The sequence below is a fragment of the Neodiprion fabricii genome, chromosome 4 (assembly GCF_021155785.1).
Source record: "Neodiprion fabricii isolate iyNeoFabr1 chromosome 4, iyNeoFabr1.1, whole genome shotgun sequence".
NCBI lineage: Eukaryota > Metazoa > Arthropoda > Insecta > Hymenoptera > Diprionidae > Neodiprion > Neodiprion fabricii.
The window spans coordinates 26,563,432-26,581,407 of NC_060242.1; the positions used below are offsets into that span (position 1 = coordinate 26,563,432).

General features: G+C 37.8%; 5 protein-coding genes across 7 annotated transcripts; 3 read left to right on the forward strand and 2 right to left on the reverse strand.

Moving 5' to 3' along the window:
- The first annotated feature begins 2,407 nt into the window (after positions 1–2,407).
- LOC124181466 (dnaJ homolog subfamily C member 3) lies at positions 2,408–7,217 on the forward strand. Its single transcript, XM_046568074.1, has 6 exons — positions 2,408–2,601; positions 2,704–2,814; positions 3,077–3,276; positions 3,791–4,116; positions 4,203–4,546; positions 4,630–7,217. The coding sequence occupies exons 1-6, from the start codon at positions 2,553–2,555 to the stop codon at positions 5,052–5,054; spliced, it is 1,455 nt and encodes a 484-aa protein (XP_046424030.1). The 5' UTR covers positions 2,408–2,552; the 3' UTR covers positions 5,055–7,217.
- A 344-nt stretch (positions 7,218–7,561) lies between these two features.
- Positions 7,562–12,150, reverse strand: LOC124181463 (dynein regulatory complex protein 9-like). Of its 2 annotated transcripts, XM_046568068.1 has the most exons (9): positions 12,121–12,150; positions 11,589–11,875; positions 11,346–11,499; positions 10,953–11,225; positions 10,693–10,866; positions 9,428–9,771; positions 9,072–9,355; positions 8,009–8,256; positions 7,562–7,938 (listed from the first exon to the last, which is right to left on the reverse strand). In XM_046568068.1, the coding sequence occupies exons 3-9, from the start codon at positions 11,361–11,363 to the stop codon at positions 7,624–7,626; spliced, it is 1,656 nt and encodes a 551-aa protein (XP_046424024.1). In that variant the 5' UTR covers positions 11,364–11,499; positions 11,589–11,875; positions 12,121–12,150; the 3' UTR covers positions 7,562–7,623. The 2 variants fall into 2 exon arrangements, with proteins under 2 accessions (XP_046424024.1, XP_046424023.1); XM_046568067.1 differs by lacking the exon at positions 12,121–12,150 and having other exon boundaries at positions 11,346–11,769.
- On the forward strand, positions 8,176–15,094 carry LOC124181488 (balbiani ring protein 3-like). Of its 2 annotated transcripts, none has more exons than XM_046568112.1 (4): positions 8,176–8,275; positions 12,846–13,128; positions 13,552–13,764; positions 13,913–15,094. In XM_046568112.1, exons 1-4 carry the CDS (start codon positions 8,269–8,271, stop codon positions 13,923–13,925), a joined length of 516 nt encoding a protein of 171 aa, XP_046424068.1. In that variant the 5' UTR covers positions 8,176–8,268; the 3' UTR covers positions 13,926–15,094. The 2 variants fall into 2 exon arrangements, with proteins under 2 accessions (XP_046424068.1, XP_046424067.1); XM_046568111.1 differs by lacking the exon at positions 8,176–8,275 and adding an exon at positions 12,377–12,660.
- Positions 14,021–16,066, reverse strand: LOC124181498. Its single transcript, XM_046568133.1, has 2 exons — positions 15,948–16,066; positions 14,021–15,524 (listed from the first exon to the last, which is right to left on the reverse strand). The coding sequence occupies exons 1-2, from the start codon at positions 15,985–15,987 to the stop codon at positions 15,232–15,234; spliced, it is 333 nt and encodes a 110-aa protein (XP_046424089.1). The 5' UTR covers positions 15,988–16,066; the 3' UTR covers positions 14,021–15,231.
- Positions 16,067–16,709: 643 nt separating this feature from the next.
- LOC124181496 (CXXC motif containing zinc binding protein) lies at positions 16,710–17,685 on the forward strand. Its single transcript, XM_046568129.1, has one exon. It carries the CDS (start codon positions 17,036–17,038, stop codon positions 17,519–17,521), a length of 486 nt encoding a protein of 161 aa, XP_046424085.1. The 5' UTR covers positions 16,710–17,035; the 3' UTR covers positions 17,522–17,685.
- Positions 17,686–17,976: the final 291 nt, after the last annotated feature.

A 17,976-nucleotide genomic window follows, 5' to 3' on the forward strand; every position in this document is an offset into this window, starting at 1 on the left:
TTTTACACGTTCCGTTTAATGACATTCCAATAACCAACTACAGAGTTTTTTGAAACACGTTCATCTAGCGCTATAATAAAAGTCCGAGTATTGGTCAGCGCCCACGGTATAGTTGAAACTCCACCGACTGTCATTAAATGTTACGTAAAAAGCAAAAATAAAAATAAACCATTCATAATGTAACACATTAATTTATGATAAAGTAAAGGAAAAACAAATGGAACAAAAGGAGGAAGAAAAATTTGTACAAGGCGGGATGGCAAAAATGTCTAATGTAAGAACGTATAATCTAATTGAAAAAACAATCTAGATTTTCATTGAAAAAGTCGTGATAATTGTATATCGGTATGTATGATTTTTCGTTGTTTTTTTTTTCGAGAGAAGAAAGGAAAAAAATTGATCCGTTATGCATACACTTCTTTCGATGTTTAATGACGAGGTGACAAGTAGCAGTAAAGTTTATCATCTGCGTACAGAATTTTTCATACCGAACGACGTGCATGCCCAATTAATACACAATCCATTTCAATTTTTACTAATAAATAATTATTACACAATTTTCATAGTAAACGAAAAAATGATATAGATATATCGCATTGGCGAATGTACCATTCGGTCAGAGATTTACTAGTGATCACAGGTTTAATATGCTATCTTAGTTGAATTATTAAAAAAGAAAACCTAGAAAAATTAAAATAACACAAAAAAAATATATCAATCCAATCACTTGTACCTTGTGCAGGTATTCCAATCAATAAAAAGAAAACAATAATTAAAAAAAACTACGTACATTATTGTCTTAAACATATGAAATACCTGAAATACTGCTTAAAAAAACGCGTGTTTTTCCTTTGCATTTCACACGAGTACCCAATTCCGTTTAGGGTAATTAATAAACTGGTGCAGCAAGGCCACGATTAATTAAATTTTCCAAAGGAACAATCTGATTTAATATGAATGTATCGTACTGCATACGTTCACAATGATTATCGGATCAAACGTTATTTGTTTGTTTGTAGTATTATGTTAGTTATTACAGATGTGAGGAGTGACAGGAGAATAGCTAAAAGCAAATGATACAATAAAGATTAAAGATAAAAGCAACAAGAATGATGCAGCTTCGAGTGTATTTATTTCTATCAGTTCCGTAATAAAGGTCTCTATAGCAATAATTATATTTCAGGGAATTATCCGATTTCAATGTTGAATTACAGAACCATTGTATCCGCAATAATCGTTATTCAAATATTTTGTGGAATGGAAATGTTGGATGCAAAACAGGCAAGATATTTACTATAGACATCCGAGGCCGTTCTCCCTTCTGTGCCCTTTATTCGTAAGTCTGTATAATTTGTTGAAACTTTTTTCACAAACTCAGTTTCCAAGTTATTCAAGTTTTTCAACGGCGTTGAACTTGACGGGACATCCGATACTATAATAATCGAGATTTGAAAAGTGGGAAAAATTGTAAGTTGAGCATTCTCAAACATTTATACAATTTGCTTCAGAATATTTCATCTTTGGAGAACACTTTGACTTGTCCATCAGATGTGATATACAAATTGCTCATTATCTTGGATTGTATTGTAAATTTTTGAAGCGTTAACTGCCGTTTTCACATTTATTAATTTCGTGACCGAATAGGTACTCAATTTTATCCTATAATACCGTTACCAATAAATATTACATACTGTCAGAGAAACGAGCGGTCTGGTTTCAAATTCAAGCATTGTCATGTAATTATTCAGTATTATCAATAAACAAGGCGTAACTCCTACAAATTTTGTATAGTACTAAAAATTTGTTAAATCACAAATATTTTTAAAGGTTTCATATTTAATCTCGATACGATTTTTTCATTTACACAGTTTGTCCTACGTGTATTCGAGTAAATTGCGAAGTATATTGATGTCTATCAAATTTGTCGCAAAGCATGTGCCGTGATGATATTAATCGCAATGCCAATAAAAATATTGTGCCAGTAATGGATTTTATCAGGAATTGACTTTTTTTTTTATCAGGCATTAGGTAGTATCGAATCTGAATAGCTTCGATTGATTATCGTCCGATATTTTTTGTATTCTGCCAAAAACTATGAGAATATAAATTTTCACTTATTACTTCTTTCGAACAACCAAGAGTCTCACGACTATGCGGCTATTATTTGACTGCTGTAACATTGAACGTATTCTACATGATTCGTGATAAGTCGAATAATTTTTTAATCCTTGGCCATTTCGTTGGCGAAAGAATATCAAATTTCAAATTTATGGGTGATTACGCGGTCGCCATAGGCGTAGCATCTACTTACGGAAGGTGAAATAGAGTCGCCGTCGTGACACGCTGCCTAATTTGCGGACGTAATCACGTGTGTTCCTCGATCATGAAGTTCAATGAGTTGGACCAATGAGGATAGACCACGATCGCAATGGCGGTACGGCTAGTCAGTTTTGCGATATCGGGGAGGCGAGTCAACGTTTGTGTACACTGTTGTTAAGTTTGAAGCATAATCCAACGGAAAACAACCTCTGCAAACGTCGATTCTTCCAGTCATGTTTCAATATTGGCTGATACTGGTTGTATTAGAACGGTCCTTAGATGGTGAGTTACTCTAACCTTTTTCGCGAAACTATTTCTCTTCCCATTGCCTGCACTTCTCTCGGCTGAGCATTTAAACAATCTGAACGCTTTTCACTTTCACAGCTGCTCTGAGCGTTTCTCAGGCCGAGATTGACAGGCATTTAGAACTAGGGAGGGAATTTTTAGCCAGAGGTCAACTGCAAGATGCCTTGTCCCATTATCATGCCGCAGTGGGTGAGTGAATTTTGTACATGAATAATTATATGATTTAACTTTTACCTCGGTCAAGTGTTTCTATTCTTGTTTATCCGGAAATTCTGTTTCTTCGTTTACACACATCAAAAATTATAGTTCATCAAAGAGAGGCAGCTCGTTCTGATGTTTCTAGACTTTTTGAAAACCTGTTGATTTCTTTGTCGTACGTCACAGTTGATTCAGTCAATCCCTAAAATTACAAACACATGTGATGACGCTTCAATTTCCTTTACTTACGCAGAGGGTGATCCGAATAACTACCTCACATATTACAAAAGAGGTACGGTGTACTTAGCCCTCGGTAAAGCAAAGTTCGCCTTATTTGATTTGGACAAAGTTTTGGAATTGAAGCCTGATTTTCATGCCGCTAGATTACAGCGTGGTAACGTGTTGTTGAAACAGGCCGAATTAGATGCAGCTGAAGTCGACTTTCATAATGTGGTAAGTGTTCCTGACCCAAGATACCTCCATTTCCTCATAACCGTAGCTATGTAAGTTTTCCCAGTATTTGACTTTTTTTTTCGGTCTAAATGTCTAATTCTTATTGTATTTATGTTGAATGTTACGTATTTCTACTAAGATTTTCTTTGAGCGAAAGACTGAATGCAAATGGGAATTGCAGTCCTTGCAACTCTATTGGAAAGCATTGTTCTTGTAGATGTTGTTTCACATTACTGTGTCAAGCTCGACGCTTACTTTAATATAAACGTGTATATTGCAGTGATCAAGCCACCACAGTTTACGTACATAATACTTCATTTGATGTGATCACATATGGTATTAAAGTGTAGAATCGATCTGTTTCACTTTCTTTACCATAATCGAGTGGAAACAGATTAGATTAGATATGTATTCTGAGAGTAGCCTTTTCAACACTTGATTTACTAAGATTTCTCAGAATACAAATAAAGTAAAATGGCAAATACTTGAATAATTGATTTTTACGTCTATTCAGCTGGCATTTGATCCGTCGAACGAAGATGCTTTGAATGGGTTGTACAAATTATCTCCAGTCAGGGAGGATATTCAGCTGGCTGAAGTGTTATCACAAAGTGGTGATTATCCAGCAGTTATTCAGTTGATAAATCGAATAATAGAAGTTTGCCCTTGGGCATCGCACCTTCGGGAACTGAGAGCCGAGAGCCATGCAGCATTAGGTGATTACATGAACGCTGTTTCTGATATACGATCGACGACAAAACTTTTGGCCGACAATACTCAGGGATACTTCAAGCTCTCTTCGCTATTGTATCGCCTAGGCCAAGTCGACGAGTCTCTCAAGTGAGTGTCTTCTTTGAGCAGCAGTTTTTCAATAGTTGATATTAATATATTGTTCAAAAATTATTTCTTTCAATTTCGTGTGTTAGGGAAATTCGGGAGTGCTTAAAGTTGGATCCGGAACACAAACAGTGCTTTCCACATTACAAAAAAGTCAAGAAGATTGCGAAGTTTATAAACGATGCAGAGACATCTGAAGAGGCTAAAGATTATGAAAGTTGCATTGACGGAAGTAAGCGTGTTCTCAAAAATGAACCGCACGTACAAAATGTGCGTTTTCTAGCTGCCCAATTGCTCTGCCGATGTCATCTTGGTAACAATGATCCTGCTAAAGCTATAGAAAATTGTCACGACGCTCTCGAGATCCAACGAGACCCAGGCCTATTCTGTGATAGGGCAGAAGCCTACATTGCTGCTGAACAATATGACGATGGTATTTTACAGCAAATAAGTTTTGTAGTATAGATTTTTTTGTATCGAATGCAAGTACAACATAATTTCGTTTATTTCAAACAGCGATCAGGGATTTCAAAGAGGCACTGGAAATAGATCCAAATTTGCAAAGAGCTAAGGATGGTGTTCAGAGAGCGCAGAGATTGCAAAAGCAATCAGAATCCCGAGACTACTACAAAATCCTTTCAGTTCCAAGAACCGCCTCCAAAAAGGAAATCGTCAAAGCTTATAGAAAGGCGGCTCAAAAATGGCATCCTGATAACTTCCAAGAAGGGGAAGAGAAGAAGCGTGCAGAGAAAAAGTTCATTGACATCGCTGCAGCTAAAGAAGTATTGACTGATCCTGAAAAACGTGCAAAGTTTGATCAGGGCGAGGATCCGCTAGATCCTGAATCTGGACGACAACAAGGATTCAATCCCTTCCACGAATTTTCACACTTCGCACGCCCTCACGGCTCACCCTTCCAATTCAAGTTCCACTTCCCTTAGCAAAATCAAGAAACTCAGTAGTTCTATTGAATTTTTAATGACGACGATATACGAAAACACGTCGGGCATTTGCTATTACAACAATATGTATAACTAAACGCACTGCAGAACTCCGCCTTTCTTTTCCTGTCGGTTATCTAATGGGTGTGAGTGAATTTAAGTCGCAGACGTGCATTTTATATCAAATTGCTTGACCGAATTATCGAAGAGTACTGGATACCAACGAAATCGTAATAGGACAGTCTCTAATTTATGCACATTTTTCAAACTGCTCATGATTTTCTTGTTTAAGTGAAACAAGAGATAAACGTTCACAAGATATTATACTAGAAATCTTCAGCAAACGCTTCAGATACATTTTAAATTTTCGATTCAATGTTGTACATTTAAATTCATGCGTTCATACTGCCTGTAGTAATCGATAGCTTCATCTCTTCATATCGCAATTATTACCAAAGCACTGTAAATTGGGGTTCGAAATTATTAGGATTACTTCCTGAAGTGGCTACGTCCCATTCAAGCTGAACCCGAGTTCCGCTTATTTATTTACGATAAAAAATGTTCAGTAATGAAGTGGTGAAATACCTTGGGCAACCGTGTTTGTCACTTAGTTTTTTTTTTTTTTTTTTTTATATAGCCGCTGCATACAACGAATGTTTTCACTGAAACTGGGTTTACAAAATCTAATAGAAATTACGTGAATTCATTCCTAACTACTCTTACTTTATCTTCAAAGCATTATTAATACCCATATGTTTATTATAATCAAAACTTTGAATCTGGTCGAACTAAATACATAAATTATCGTACTGAAATAGGTTATGAGATATTGAGAAAATTTATCAAATTGTGCTCTGGGCTGATCTGTTATACCGTTACTTGGCTTTCGTGTTACGAAAATAAAATTTGACAAATTCTAACAATAGTTTGACCGAATTTTTTAGCATCTTATTTTTGGGAAGCAGAACTACAATCTTTGTCGAAAGATGCAATAACAGATTTTACTGTATCAAACTGTATGATATCTATGAGTAATCGTTTCAATTGCTCTCACGTTTTTATTACATTGCTCTTTGACCCTAAATTTAAATTACTTCAGGTTGAAAAATATACTTTTAAGGTACAGCAGCATCACTTGTTAACAAGACTGCAGCACATAATTGGTAATATGCTGGAGTCCTCTTTACTGATTGCGTTTACGTTCCAAAGTTTACATTTTCATTGACTCGCATTTATTTATTCGTAAAAGAATATGTAACTTTACATTCATATGATTTACAAACACATGTCGAGGTCTTACGGTAAAGGATATATAGTTATACATATTGAAAGCACACCTTCTTATTTCGTTCTGGTATCCACTACTCTTCCTTTTTCTGATTCGGAATAGGCAATTAGTGTAAAAAAAAAAGAATCAGGCTGCCTGAAATTAATTTTTATCGCATTACTTGCTAGTGGGATTAGAAACAGTTTGCGATTCTGCAACTGGGCGTGAAAAAGTTGGTGAATCTTCTACACGCACACGGAACTTTCAGTTAACTCCTCGTATTTCGAGAGATATCAATGTTCCGATCTTATTCACAGAGTAGACACAGATTTCTCTCAATTGCCAAACAGCTATTGCGGATACTCGCGTGAAGCCGTTAATAAGTTTCTAATCTTCGTAGGTGCAATTAATTGTTGCGAAGTTCTCTTTAATATGATAAAAAAAAATCGAAACGACGTGTGAAGTGAACAGACTTCCAGGGTCCAAAAGACATTGTTATAGCGTGAATAATTAATTTTTCTTTTGTAAATGTTTTATTTTTACCCTTAGAAGTCTCAACACGTATATTATTATATACATACAGGACGAGTGATGTAAATCTTTGGATAGTGAGTATCATCTCTACTCGTCGTAATCCAAAACAAAAGCTACGGAATAGGTGCCACTTCCCTTTTGATCAAAAGCGGTGGGTGTATGTATACGTGCATGATTGTACATACTTGTAATTTGTGCATCAAATTATGCCGATACTTAGATGCTGGGCTATTATGTGTAGTCTTGTATCCCGAGAAGTTGGCATATATACAAATGCGCGCGTGTGTGTGTGTGTGTGTGTTCTTGTACATACTGTGTCACTGATAAGTTTGTTTAAAAATATATTTGAATAATTTATATTACTACGGAGAAAATTTTTATTTATCTCTTTTACAGTATTATTTCAGATGATTGGGATCCCATCTTTCAATACTAATTTCTGTGATATTTGGAAATAAAACAAAAGGGGATAACATATCACATTGTTGTAAAAATAAACAAGTTACTGACTAAAGTCGAATTCAGCAAAGTAGCTTGAAATATAACGTAGTAAAAAAAAAGTCAGAAGATTAGTATATGTACGTATATTACATATTCCAAAAACGGGTGTAGTATGGAATTCTCGCGTAATAAAAAAGTCAAACATGACTCGAATATTCCAATTAAAAAATCACTGTGGTGATTAGGTCAATTTTATTTTTTTCGGTATAATGCGTCACGTGCTGTGATGAGATATTTAATCGAAGAACTCTGAAGTTTGGTTCATAGTTATTTTTTCTTTTTCGAGGGCGAAGTCCTAGGCTTCTTACGTCCTTTTCCAGCCATCTTCTGGGCTTTGCCACCCTTGCCTTTGCGTTTTTTTAATCGTGCTCGGAGCCCTTTGAAGGGGCCGATTTGTTTTCGAACCATGTACCCCCTCCACTGTGCCTGAATGAGGGTGGCGACCCGATGAATTTCTCGCCAGTATTCCTCTTCCTTTCTAGCTCGCTCCTTTTCCGCTAGTACTTCGTCGATGAAAACTTGCCTCGCGTCTCTCAACAAACTCAGTTCCTCTAGTTCAACTAATTGACCTTCGATGTGATCCTGGAGCAATACACAAATTCAATTTTGTTCAAGTATCTCCAACGAGAAAACTCGATGTTATACTCCTTACCTTTAGTTCAGTCATTTCCTGTTCTCGTCTTTCAAGCTCCTCGATGTATTGGCTTGTCCAAGATATAATCTCATCTTCCATTTCCCGAGTGTTTGCCTCGAGATAAGTTCGCACTTCACCCGATACTATCTGATCAGCCTTTTCCAATTTTTCACAGTTTGCCTTGAGGCTCAGCAATTCGCCTTCTTTCTGCGCCAGCTTCAATTCCTGCTTTTCAAGTTGAGCGTCTTCCCATCTCTCCACGTATCCTGCGGTGTATCATGTATGGTACGTTTTTTTTTTTTTTTTTATATCCGATGACGAACGTCTTTAACAATAATAGTAGAATACGAAATCGAAATGGACGTCATGCTGAGTTACTTAGAGCGTTTTACTGTTTTATGATTTTATCAATATAAACACTGCTTCAGGGGCTGTTTAGTCAATGATGTCAAAAATTTAACAGTTTGAAATCAAATTGTCAATCAAAGGAATTATGCTATGTATTGTCTGAAGCTACAAGAAATCAGTCGTGACAACTGATATCATTGTCAATCATTGCGAATCACTCGAAATCACGGGAGAGGTTGTAAGTTTAGCTGTAAACGTTATATGATATTAATTCATTATCATTCTATTTTCCTTTATCTTATCGTATGTGTTCGTTGATCTCCAATTTACCAAATGATTTCCATTGACTTTCCAGGATTTCAGGCTGTTTCTAGTAATTTAATGTGATTTTCTCTGATTCTATACAATCCAAGAGTCACTAAAAATATTGGAATTCAATGAAAATTACTTGGCATATCGGAAATCAACGAAAATCACATGACAAGGTAGAAATCGATACAGGTCAAAGTTGATGAATTTGACTGAAATTCCTTTGATTTCCTAATCAATGAACCTTCACTATTTTTACAGACTCTTTCATATTTCCATTTCAGTATATGTACAAAACTAGACTCAGAATATAGGATGAAAACACAGGAAAATGACCGGTCATAAGGACACCACAGTAAGTGTGTCCAAGTGGTAACTCACTGGTGAAATTACCCTAATTCAACAATTAATCATCTTCGGGTACCAAGTTGAGATCCGTTGAGAAATATCGAGTTGTCCACGTCGGCGTTGACCTTCCGAACCATCTCGATTCGTTGCTTCCGCGTATCGTCAAATTCTAGTTTATCATAGTCCACGAGATCTTGCAGTTGTTTGGCCTGCTCCGTCCAAAGCTCCCAGTTTATTTGCAATTCTCGTTCTCCCTCTTGAGTTTTAACAATGTCTTCGATAACCAGTTCCAGAGATTCGAACGTTTTATTCTCCCTGATGTTACTGGTCGTCCTCCTCAGAATTTCGTACGCGTAAGTCCTAACGCCGCGAAACATTCTCCAATCATATACGGCCCGTGCACGAAACTACGAAAGCCACACTTCGACGAACCTGTCGCGCTGAATCTTTTCCGCAACGCTGGGTATCACAGGCAGAAGTCCCATGTCCTCGCGAAATATCATTTTCGGCTCATCCGGCACGCCGTAAAGTTCCGCGATCGTCTTGTAACGCTCGTCCCAACGCTCGTCAATCTCAGCCGGGATCACGTAGCGCAGGATGCTCAGGAAATCGAGACATTCCTGTAGAACGCAGTAAAAACTGGCCGCTTCCAGGCTGGATAATGTTATCGCCGTTTGGTGATCCATCGTCAAACTCTTCACGTTCGCGTCGCTCGATGAACCTTTGTTACCGATCGTCCGCCGGCTGCCTGGTGTCGTACACTCGATATCTGACGCCTTATTGAACAAGAAATTTATCCAGTTAGGGCTGATCGCAAGTGGTTAAAAAACCTTGGGAACTCACGGGCTTCGCACTGGTTCTACAGAAAGATATTTACCGAAGAGGAGTCACGAACTAGGGCAGGCCGATTTCAACATAAAAATAATGCACACAAATGGGACAAAGTAAATAGACCCGTGTTGCGGCGTTTCATCGAATAGGCATTTGTTGGCAGAGTAGAAAAAATTCCATGATAAACTTGTTTTCGATATACCTTTTGGAAAACGTGCTTTTTCTCTTTCCCAAATTTCCCAAAAATATAGTGACCAGATTTCTTCGTCTACCTCGTATTTTTATAATCTATTACTTCCAACGTAACCTAGATATTCATGGCTACAAAATTTCTCTTTCCTCGTGACGCTGTGTAGAATTAAAAAGCACGATTATTTCTAAGTATACGGCCTTATCCGATATCGATTACATCCAAAAATGGCAAACGCGTGTCGAGAAAATTCTTAGAAAAATAGATTGCTTTTGAAAGTCGTCTAAAACAAGGCCTAATGTAATATAATAATAATAACATAAATACAATGCCAGCAAATTCGCCTTTGGTGAAATGCCGAGAATCGGGTGTCTTTATTTCGGATCAAGAGTACGTCGATAAATTTTGTTGAAATCGACACGTCCTACCGTGTTGGCTTCTCCTTGAAAGTAAGTTTGTAATCGGATAAGAAGAGCTTTCGACTTTGAATAAAAGGAGGAAAGAAATTCTTGTTCTAATAGTGGCATTGAGAACCCAGTGAATTCACGTTTTCTGCAAGCACAGGGACCGCGTTGGTTTGCTGCCGTTCATATGCGTCCAACGGTGCCCCGATGGTTTCAGCTTTGAAAAGTCGATATTAAATCCAGCACTAAGCGAAGTAAGATAGGGTTCTTACGACCGGTTCCGCCTTGCCCACAAACGGTTGCATTCGCGGTTTACTCTTGGCGATAAGATCATCAGTTGTCTCTTGTTCATCCCTCGGAACTTCTTGAACCATTACCCGTTTCTGTTCGTTAGTTTCTTTTTTGTAAGATTTTTCCAACTGCCCACTTTGCGTTTCCTCGTAATTCTATCAAGAGGAAATGTGGATGAAAGTGAAACGCGTTACTCACTTGTAATTTTTCATTTTCTTAATCCGAGAAAAGCGCGGACAACCTGCAGGTTGGGTTCCAATTCGCTGCCGGAAATCCTCATGACGTTAGTCACCGCCATATGGGCGGACTTCCTCCGCGTGTCTTCGGCCAGCTGCTCGTGTTTTCGTACCGAAGAAATAGTCGCCTGTCCGACTTCTGAAGCTCGTCGCTGATCGGCTGTTACGGCCGATATTTTTGCCAGGGCATTGCTCGAGCTGTGCCTTTGCTGGGTGTACGAATTTCTTTGCTGCGTTCTCGCCTTGGTCTGGTTTTCCACGTTGGAAGACTTTGCTGTCTGCGGTGTTTCAAGAAAATTAATTGCTGTTGTCAGTTATGGAATTAGACGTTGTGAGAAATCGAAGTAACCTTACAGCGAATCGATAAACCGTAGAAGACGATTACAGTATTTATCTACCTTGGTTACCGCATTCATCCTGTCATTCGGGTTTATAATTTGCCGTATTTATCAAACAGGAACATCGCCAGCGTTATTGCTACGTATATCGGGACCGATATTTTGTCCTTAAAGTCGTCCCATTCCATCGTAAGATGTTGTAATGTGTGGCAGGCTGATATATGGAAGAAGAATACACTCGAATTGGTAATTTATTACGAGAAATATTTATTTCTACGAGGCGTACAACGCGTATTTTGTTACGTTTGAATCACGTGGTTTAGCTTCCTGTCGCCCGCTCATCACGTTGGCACTGCACTCTGCAATGATGTAAGAATTGGACTGAAGAATTGTGACGAAGCTATCTTTTCTCAATGAACTCGTGCTCGTAATAGGTATATTTTCATCTTTTTGTCATCGCAGTTTCGTAATGGACACGTAATGTATCGTCGATGTTCTTCCGTGAATTTTTAAACGATTGCAGTGCAGCGAGATTTGTGTCGCAACGATTATTTCTTTTTCAACTGGCTCGAAAGAGTTGTCCACGTACTCTGACGGAAATGAAATAATCTAAACTACGAATAGTAACGAATAACCCACACTGCAACTGGATAGTCTCTTCGAATTCTTTAAAATGTCTTGAGTTTCATGTTGCAACATATTTTTAAGTTCATAAAAGTTAGCCAGTAAGTGGTCCATAGGCAACTAATTGTAATACTATTGGCTATAGTCATGTTGTAATTTTTCTCTACTAAAAATTGACAGCGTAGAAGATGTTCGTAGACTTAATGTATACCTAACTTGAATTTGCCTGGTTTATTTTCCGCTACCATTTCAGTAATCGAAAATGAATTCGCTCTTCGTCAACTTGTCGCTTAGCTTTTGTCGACACTCGACTGTACGCCAACTTAAACCATTCGTATGACCGTCCGTCTTCCAACGATTGTGTTACTTGCGTTACATTAACCACATCCTACAGGCATGTACAAGAAATGTTCTACCGAGAAATGAAGAAAAAAAATAAGCCCCACGATTATCAAACTACTCTCTTGACAACCCTACTCCATTCAGTCTTATAACTCTCGAGAATTTCCCATTAGGATATTCGCAGTTATAAAACTGTTCGTTGCAGACGAAAGGCATCTCAGAGCTTGAAAAGATTTTGTACAGTCCTGCGAAACATTTTTGATCTGTAGTCTGATCTGCCAGATCACTGCGGAAATCATGAACTTTGCTTCGTTCGTTCTCTGCATTTTCGTCGCGTTGTTGGCAATCGCCCAAAGTGAAAGAATCCTGTCTAACCGCAGCGCAGATTATGATGTTCATAACGAAATTAGTGAGTCTTACAATTCAAATCATAATAAAAATATATAGTAACAAATTGTATTTCTTCTGACTATGTGTTTCATACGAGCCGTGTTATTTATAATATCGGAGCGTTTAATTCTTTTCAGAGCTCTGAAATTTCGGGATTAGTCGACAATATCTTGAATCTTAAAGTTTTCATGCATTTTTCTGCAGATTGCCGCCAAGGTAGTCGTGGTTTGAAGCATACCATTATGAACAGCATCTGCAGACCTTACGAACGACACGTTGATCTGAAACCCTTGCCAGGGTTTCGCTTCATACCGCCAACAGTTTCCATTAAACGATGTGACGGGCACTGCCTCGCCGGTTTATCATGTGTACCCGTGTCGAAAAGGCTGGTTGACGTTCATGTTCAAGTAAAACGTTTGAACCAAGTATATGGCCAGCCGATAATGATGTGCGGTGTCGTGAAAGTCGAGGAACATGACCAGTGCAGGTGAGAATGAATTAATTTCCCGAACGTGTATCAATTATTCTTCGGTTATGCTATGAATTGTCAGGAATCTGAAAAATTTGAACTTCTTTCAAATTTCTGAGAAATTCTGTTTGCAATAAATACAATTATGATTGCGTGAAAATGAAAAGTAATAAAACAAAAACTACATTATATCTATATGAGTAATAGGTTAAATACCTGGAACATTAGTTTGCACTGTGAGTGTGCGCGAAATTGATACCTGCTAATATTCCAACAGTGTGATCTGCTGTTTGGAAAAATATTCATTGAATTATGAAAAGACCTACCACTGTGATCGTAAAATCTTATCAAGTCATGTTTCGTGCGAATTATGCAAACTGAGTCTACTTTTTTACCGATATCATGATGTCATCTATAAACCACATTTACTGTTTGATACAGGTGTAAATGTCAACGGACGGCGAAGGATTGCAACGATCGACAAGATTACAATGTGGACAGTTGTAGCTGTGACTGCAAGAATGGAAATCAGGAAAAGGAGGATTGCGAACGTCAAATGGGAAAGACATGGAACGACGACGAATGCTCCTGCAATTGCAACGAATTGGAAGTCCTCTGTACGAATGGCCAATACTGGGACGAAAAACAGTGCAAGTGAGTATTGTCATTTCAAAGTTATAGGTAGGCCGCAAATTTTTGAGGATTTACACTGTGATGGGTTCAATCGGAGCCTTTATCACTTGTTGAACATTCAATTTCTTTGATTTACGTAATATATTTATGGACATTTATGTAATTACAGATGTGTTCAATGATGTAATCCGATAAAAGTTTCCCAGAGCTAGGGTTAGATTTCACATCTTCATCAGAGACCTTTTCCTCGTAAGTTCATGTTTTTGCAATTCTTTAACTAATATAATCTTAAGCTGTATAGACAGCTGTGTTCCACGGGTAAAAGGTTTCATTTTATTATTTTTGATAGACAACTTGTGTGTGATACTTTCAATAAATATTTGTAGAAATAAATAAATATACAAACTGATTAGAATAACGACTGCAGTAATACAACGGTATAAGTAATTGAAGGTTAAAACACTTATGGTATGTTATTTATCCATAACTACATGGCAGTTATAATATCAAAACTCAGTCACAAATCGTTTGGCACAAAAGGTTCGTTCTTTCACTGAGTGAAGTTTTCATCGGCACTTTCCGATATGATTTCGACTATATGCAATCTTAGATAACGCGTATACAATCGATTTGAATTGAATTTCGTGTCATAATCATAGCGAAGTGTCGTGACAAATAATTTATTTTTGAGCAGAATGTAAAGACTTCAATCTCAATTAATCTAATTAAATATTGACTAGAAATTTGTATACATTAGTTTCTTATCCAACAGCTACGAATGTGGGCGTAATAAATTCCCTGCTTGAATATGGCAAAATATTCATTTACAGGTATAATATGTGCGTAAATTCTACCCTTGAAATATAGCTGTTACCTCTACCGAAAGAAAATATGGAATATTAAATCGTGTGACGATACTTTTGACAATTCGAAATTAATCATTTTGTAGAAAACTATTTCGAAGTTTAAAAAATTTTGTAGCGTTCGCTAATCGATTGTTTCATGATACTCTCTGAAGGCCAAATATTATCTAAAGTGGCATTTCTTAGAGGTATAGTTTCCTTCATCATTTATTTACGAATTACGCTCAAGACTGTTATTATACGATTATTTGTATGCGTTGCGACTTAATTCGCATTCCAGTAAATCGCGCGAAAGAATAAACTCGACAGAAAAGATTCGCGTAAGTTAAGACTAAATAAAAATCAGGATTCAAATGATGTATCACTATACCCATAAATATTTCTGTGCACTTAAATATATTTAATTCTTCCCTGAAATTGGGGTCCCTTAACCAGCGACAACTTGATAAAGACAAAGCACCTCGATTCTAGTGAATATAAATCAGTTTTCTATTGGGCAAAAATTAGTTCTATGCCTAAGAAGAAATTATCCCGTCCTTGATTATTTTAAGAATCGAATGATAATTGAAACGACTTCAAAGACTCCTCCACCAAGACGTAGATTCAAATTTTGAGCGTAAAATATTTACAGCTCCGAGTGGCGTGGAGGAAACTTCTTTAGTACTGCGTTGTAGAGGTTGTAAAACGCGTAGAAGCTGACGCTCAGTATAACGGCGAGTGCGGAGCCGAAAATCCAGGATAAAAAGTTCCCGTCGATTATGTCGGATGTTTCCTTCTTCTTCCGCGCACTGAGGTCACCAAGAGTAGTTCCTTTGCGAGCCTCCATGAGACGTTTCATCCTGCTCAGCTTAGCTCGCAGCTCGTCGACAGATTCGGCAATGTTGTCGCTTCCCTCATCTCTGGGAAGGTCGCCTATGACTGAAAAAGATATTCTTCACCTCACTGATTCAACGAAGCTGTATGAAAATGATACGAGCATCGAGTGCGTTGAGAAAATTTTTAATGCAGTCTATTATTATACAGTTAACCAAGATAATCAATATTCATTTTACTCTGTGCGTATGGATAGCATTATTCATAAGAAAATCATGATTTTCATTTGAAAGTGCACGGGAAATACTTGAAATTTGCGAGTTTGAGTTCATTAATATTCCTGTGCCACCGGTGAATGAATAAACTATTTTAAACAGTAGAAAAAAGTATGTAAGCGAACAGACACGGGTTTCGTAGTGTATTCAAAATTCTGTTTGCGCATACTTTGCGATACAATTATGCTTGATCTGTCCCACTTATTTTACAATTTTCTAATCACTGATCACTGAGTACATAATCATCACTCACCAGCAGCCTCGGGCAAACAGGTGTGGGAATCGGAATTCATCGTAGTTTACTGCACTGAGAGAAATTTGTCGACTACGGTGTGAAAAAATCTTATTGATCGATCAAAGGTCGCGCTTGCGCGCATGCTGGGCGAGTTCCGAGTCAAATGCCTATCCATGTAAGCAGAAACGGTGGATTGATGTACTCAATTTTTTTTATGGATAACGATGACTCAAAAGTGCAGTGTATTACTAATCCATTTTCGTAAATTAGATGCACAAACCACTCTCTTATTGGTACTGAAGTAAGGTAGATCTATAGTAGGTTCAAAGCGCATATAATCCTATTATAGGTATGTAAGCATCTTTCCTTGTCTGTAAAATAATGTATGTAATACCTTAATAATTGCGAGCCTTGATTGCGTAATTAAGGAATGAATTCTCCAATTTATGTAGCAAGAGTTTATGCCCTATTTTTCTGAGATCGTCGATAACCAGATGCATTTGCATGTTACTAGTGTGCGCTGTATCGCACCATTTCAGAAATGGTATGTTTTCAGACAATTGCTCGGAAAATGAAAAAGGGATCGTCATGTTTATAAAGTCAAAATAAAAGTCCCAAAACTGTGGAGCGCTTCTGAAAATGATCAACTCATAAAGAATATAACATACTAGGGAAGTGTCGAATGTGTTGGGACTTTCAAACGGCTAGTATTTTCCACCGCTCGTTTGAGCGCTGCCATCTGGGGATTTCAGGGCGTATTTGTATGAACGAATACACCACGGGTGACAGCTGCGCTATGTATCCATGTTACGAACCGTACGGACTGTGGAAATGGTCATAAGTTGTGTACAATTTAACAATAAGTGTTGACGTTAAATTACTGCTATTGTTAAGTGTATGTGTATAATTTTCATCGGCGAGAGATTCTGTAAATTTTATGGACTATTCATGTCCAAGAAAGCATTCGGAAAATAGTTAGCAGTAACTCTGCGGAAGAAAGTGTAAGTAAACCAGAGAAAAACCTAACCTGAGCAGAGACTGATCTTAAAAATAGATGTGAATTTGAAAAAAATACGCAGCTAAATTCAAGTAATTATTATTCAAATATGGTAAAAGTGGCACTGCAAATTAAAGCGACGCTGGAGAATATAGAGGAACTGAAAACGTCGGGTGATGATTTTCGTTATTATTTGAAATTTACATGCGGCAACTGCGGCGAAGTATCGGAGAAATGGAACTACGTATCGCAGTCGGAATCGACGCCGTCCAAGCGAGGAAGCGGCGTGAATCATTTCGTCAGCAAATGTAAACTGTGTTCGAGGGAGAATACCATGACGATTATCGAAGGCTCAACGCAGTCATACACCGCCGAGGATCAGGGAAAGTTCAAGACACTCGCTGTTTTCGACTGCCGCGGCATAGAGCCCGCCGAATTTTCAGCTCGTCAGGGATGGGTGGCTAAGGCTATCGACGGAGGCAAGGAATTTACAGACGTTGACCTCAGCGAGGGCGAATGGGCTGATTATTGTGAGAAAATTGCTAATCCAGTCGGCGTTTACGAAATCGAGCACAGGTTCGAGAAGACCAAGTGAAAGGATCCCCTCCTTATCAATGCGATAATTCGCGTAATTCTAGGAATAAGAGACGCTCTTGAAATTTCATGTAACGATGTGTCAAATGTATGTAGCTAATAAATTGTTGAATCTGTTCACCGTAATGAGCACAGGTCGAGAATCAATAAATATTTGGCGGTAAATTTGATTATCCGTCAGGATTTATTCCTACTGTTATCAACATTCTAATGATTTGGGGGGAGAGAGTACGGAGCTACACTACCGACGGTGTGATCGAAACCGTCGACTGACGAATATATCTTTAGTCAAAGGCTAACCATCGAAGGGCCTAGCCGCTTGAGTCTGAAATTGGTATGAAAGATAAACTGCGTATTTCTTGTCGGAAATGTAAAAACTATAATCACTATACATCGTGTCATATCATACATGGTATTGAAGTTCGAAACCAGAGTTTGGATGTTCAGAAAGTGACA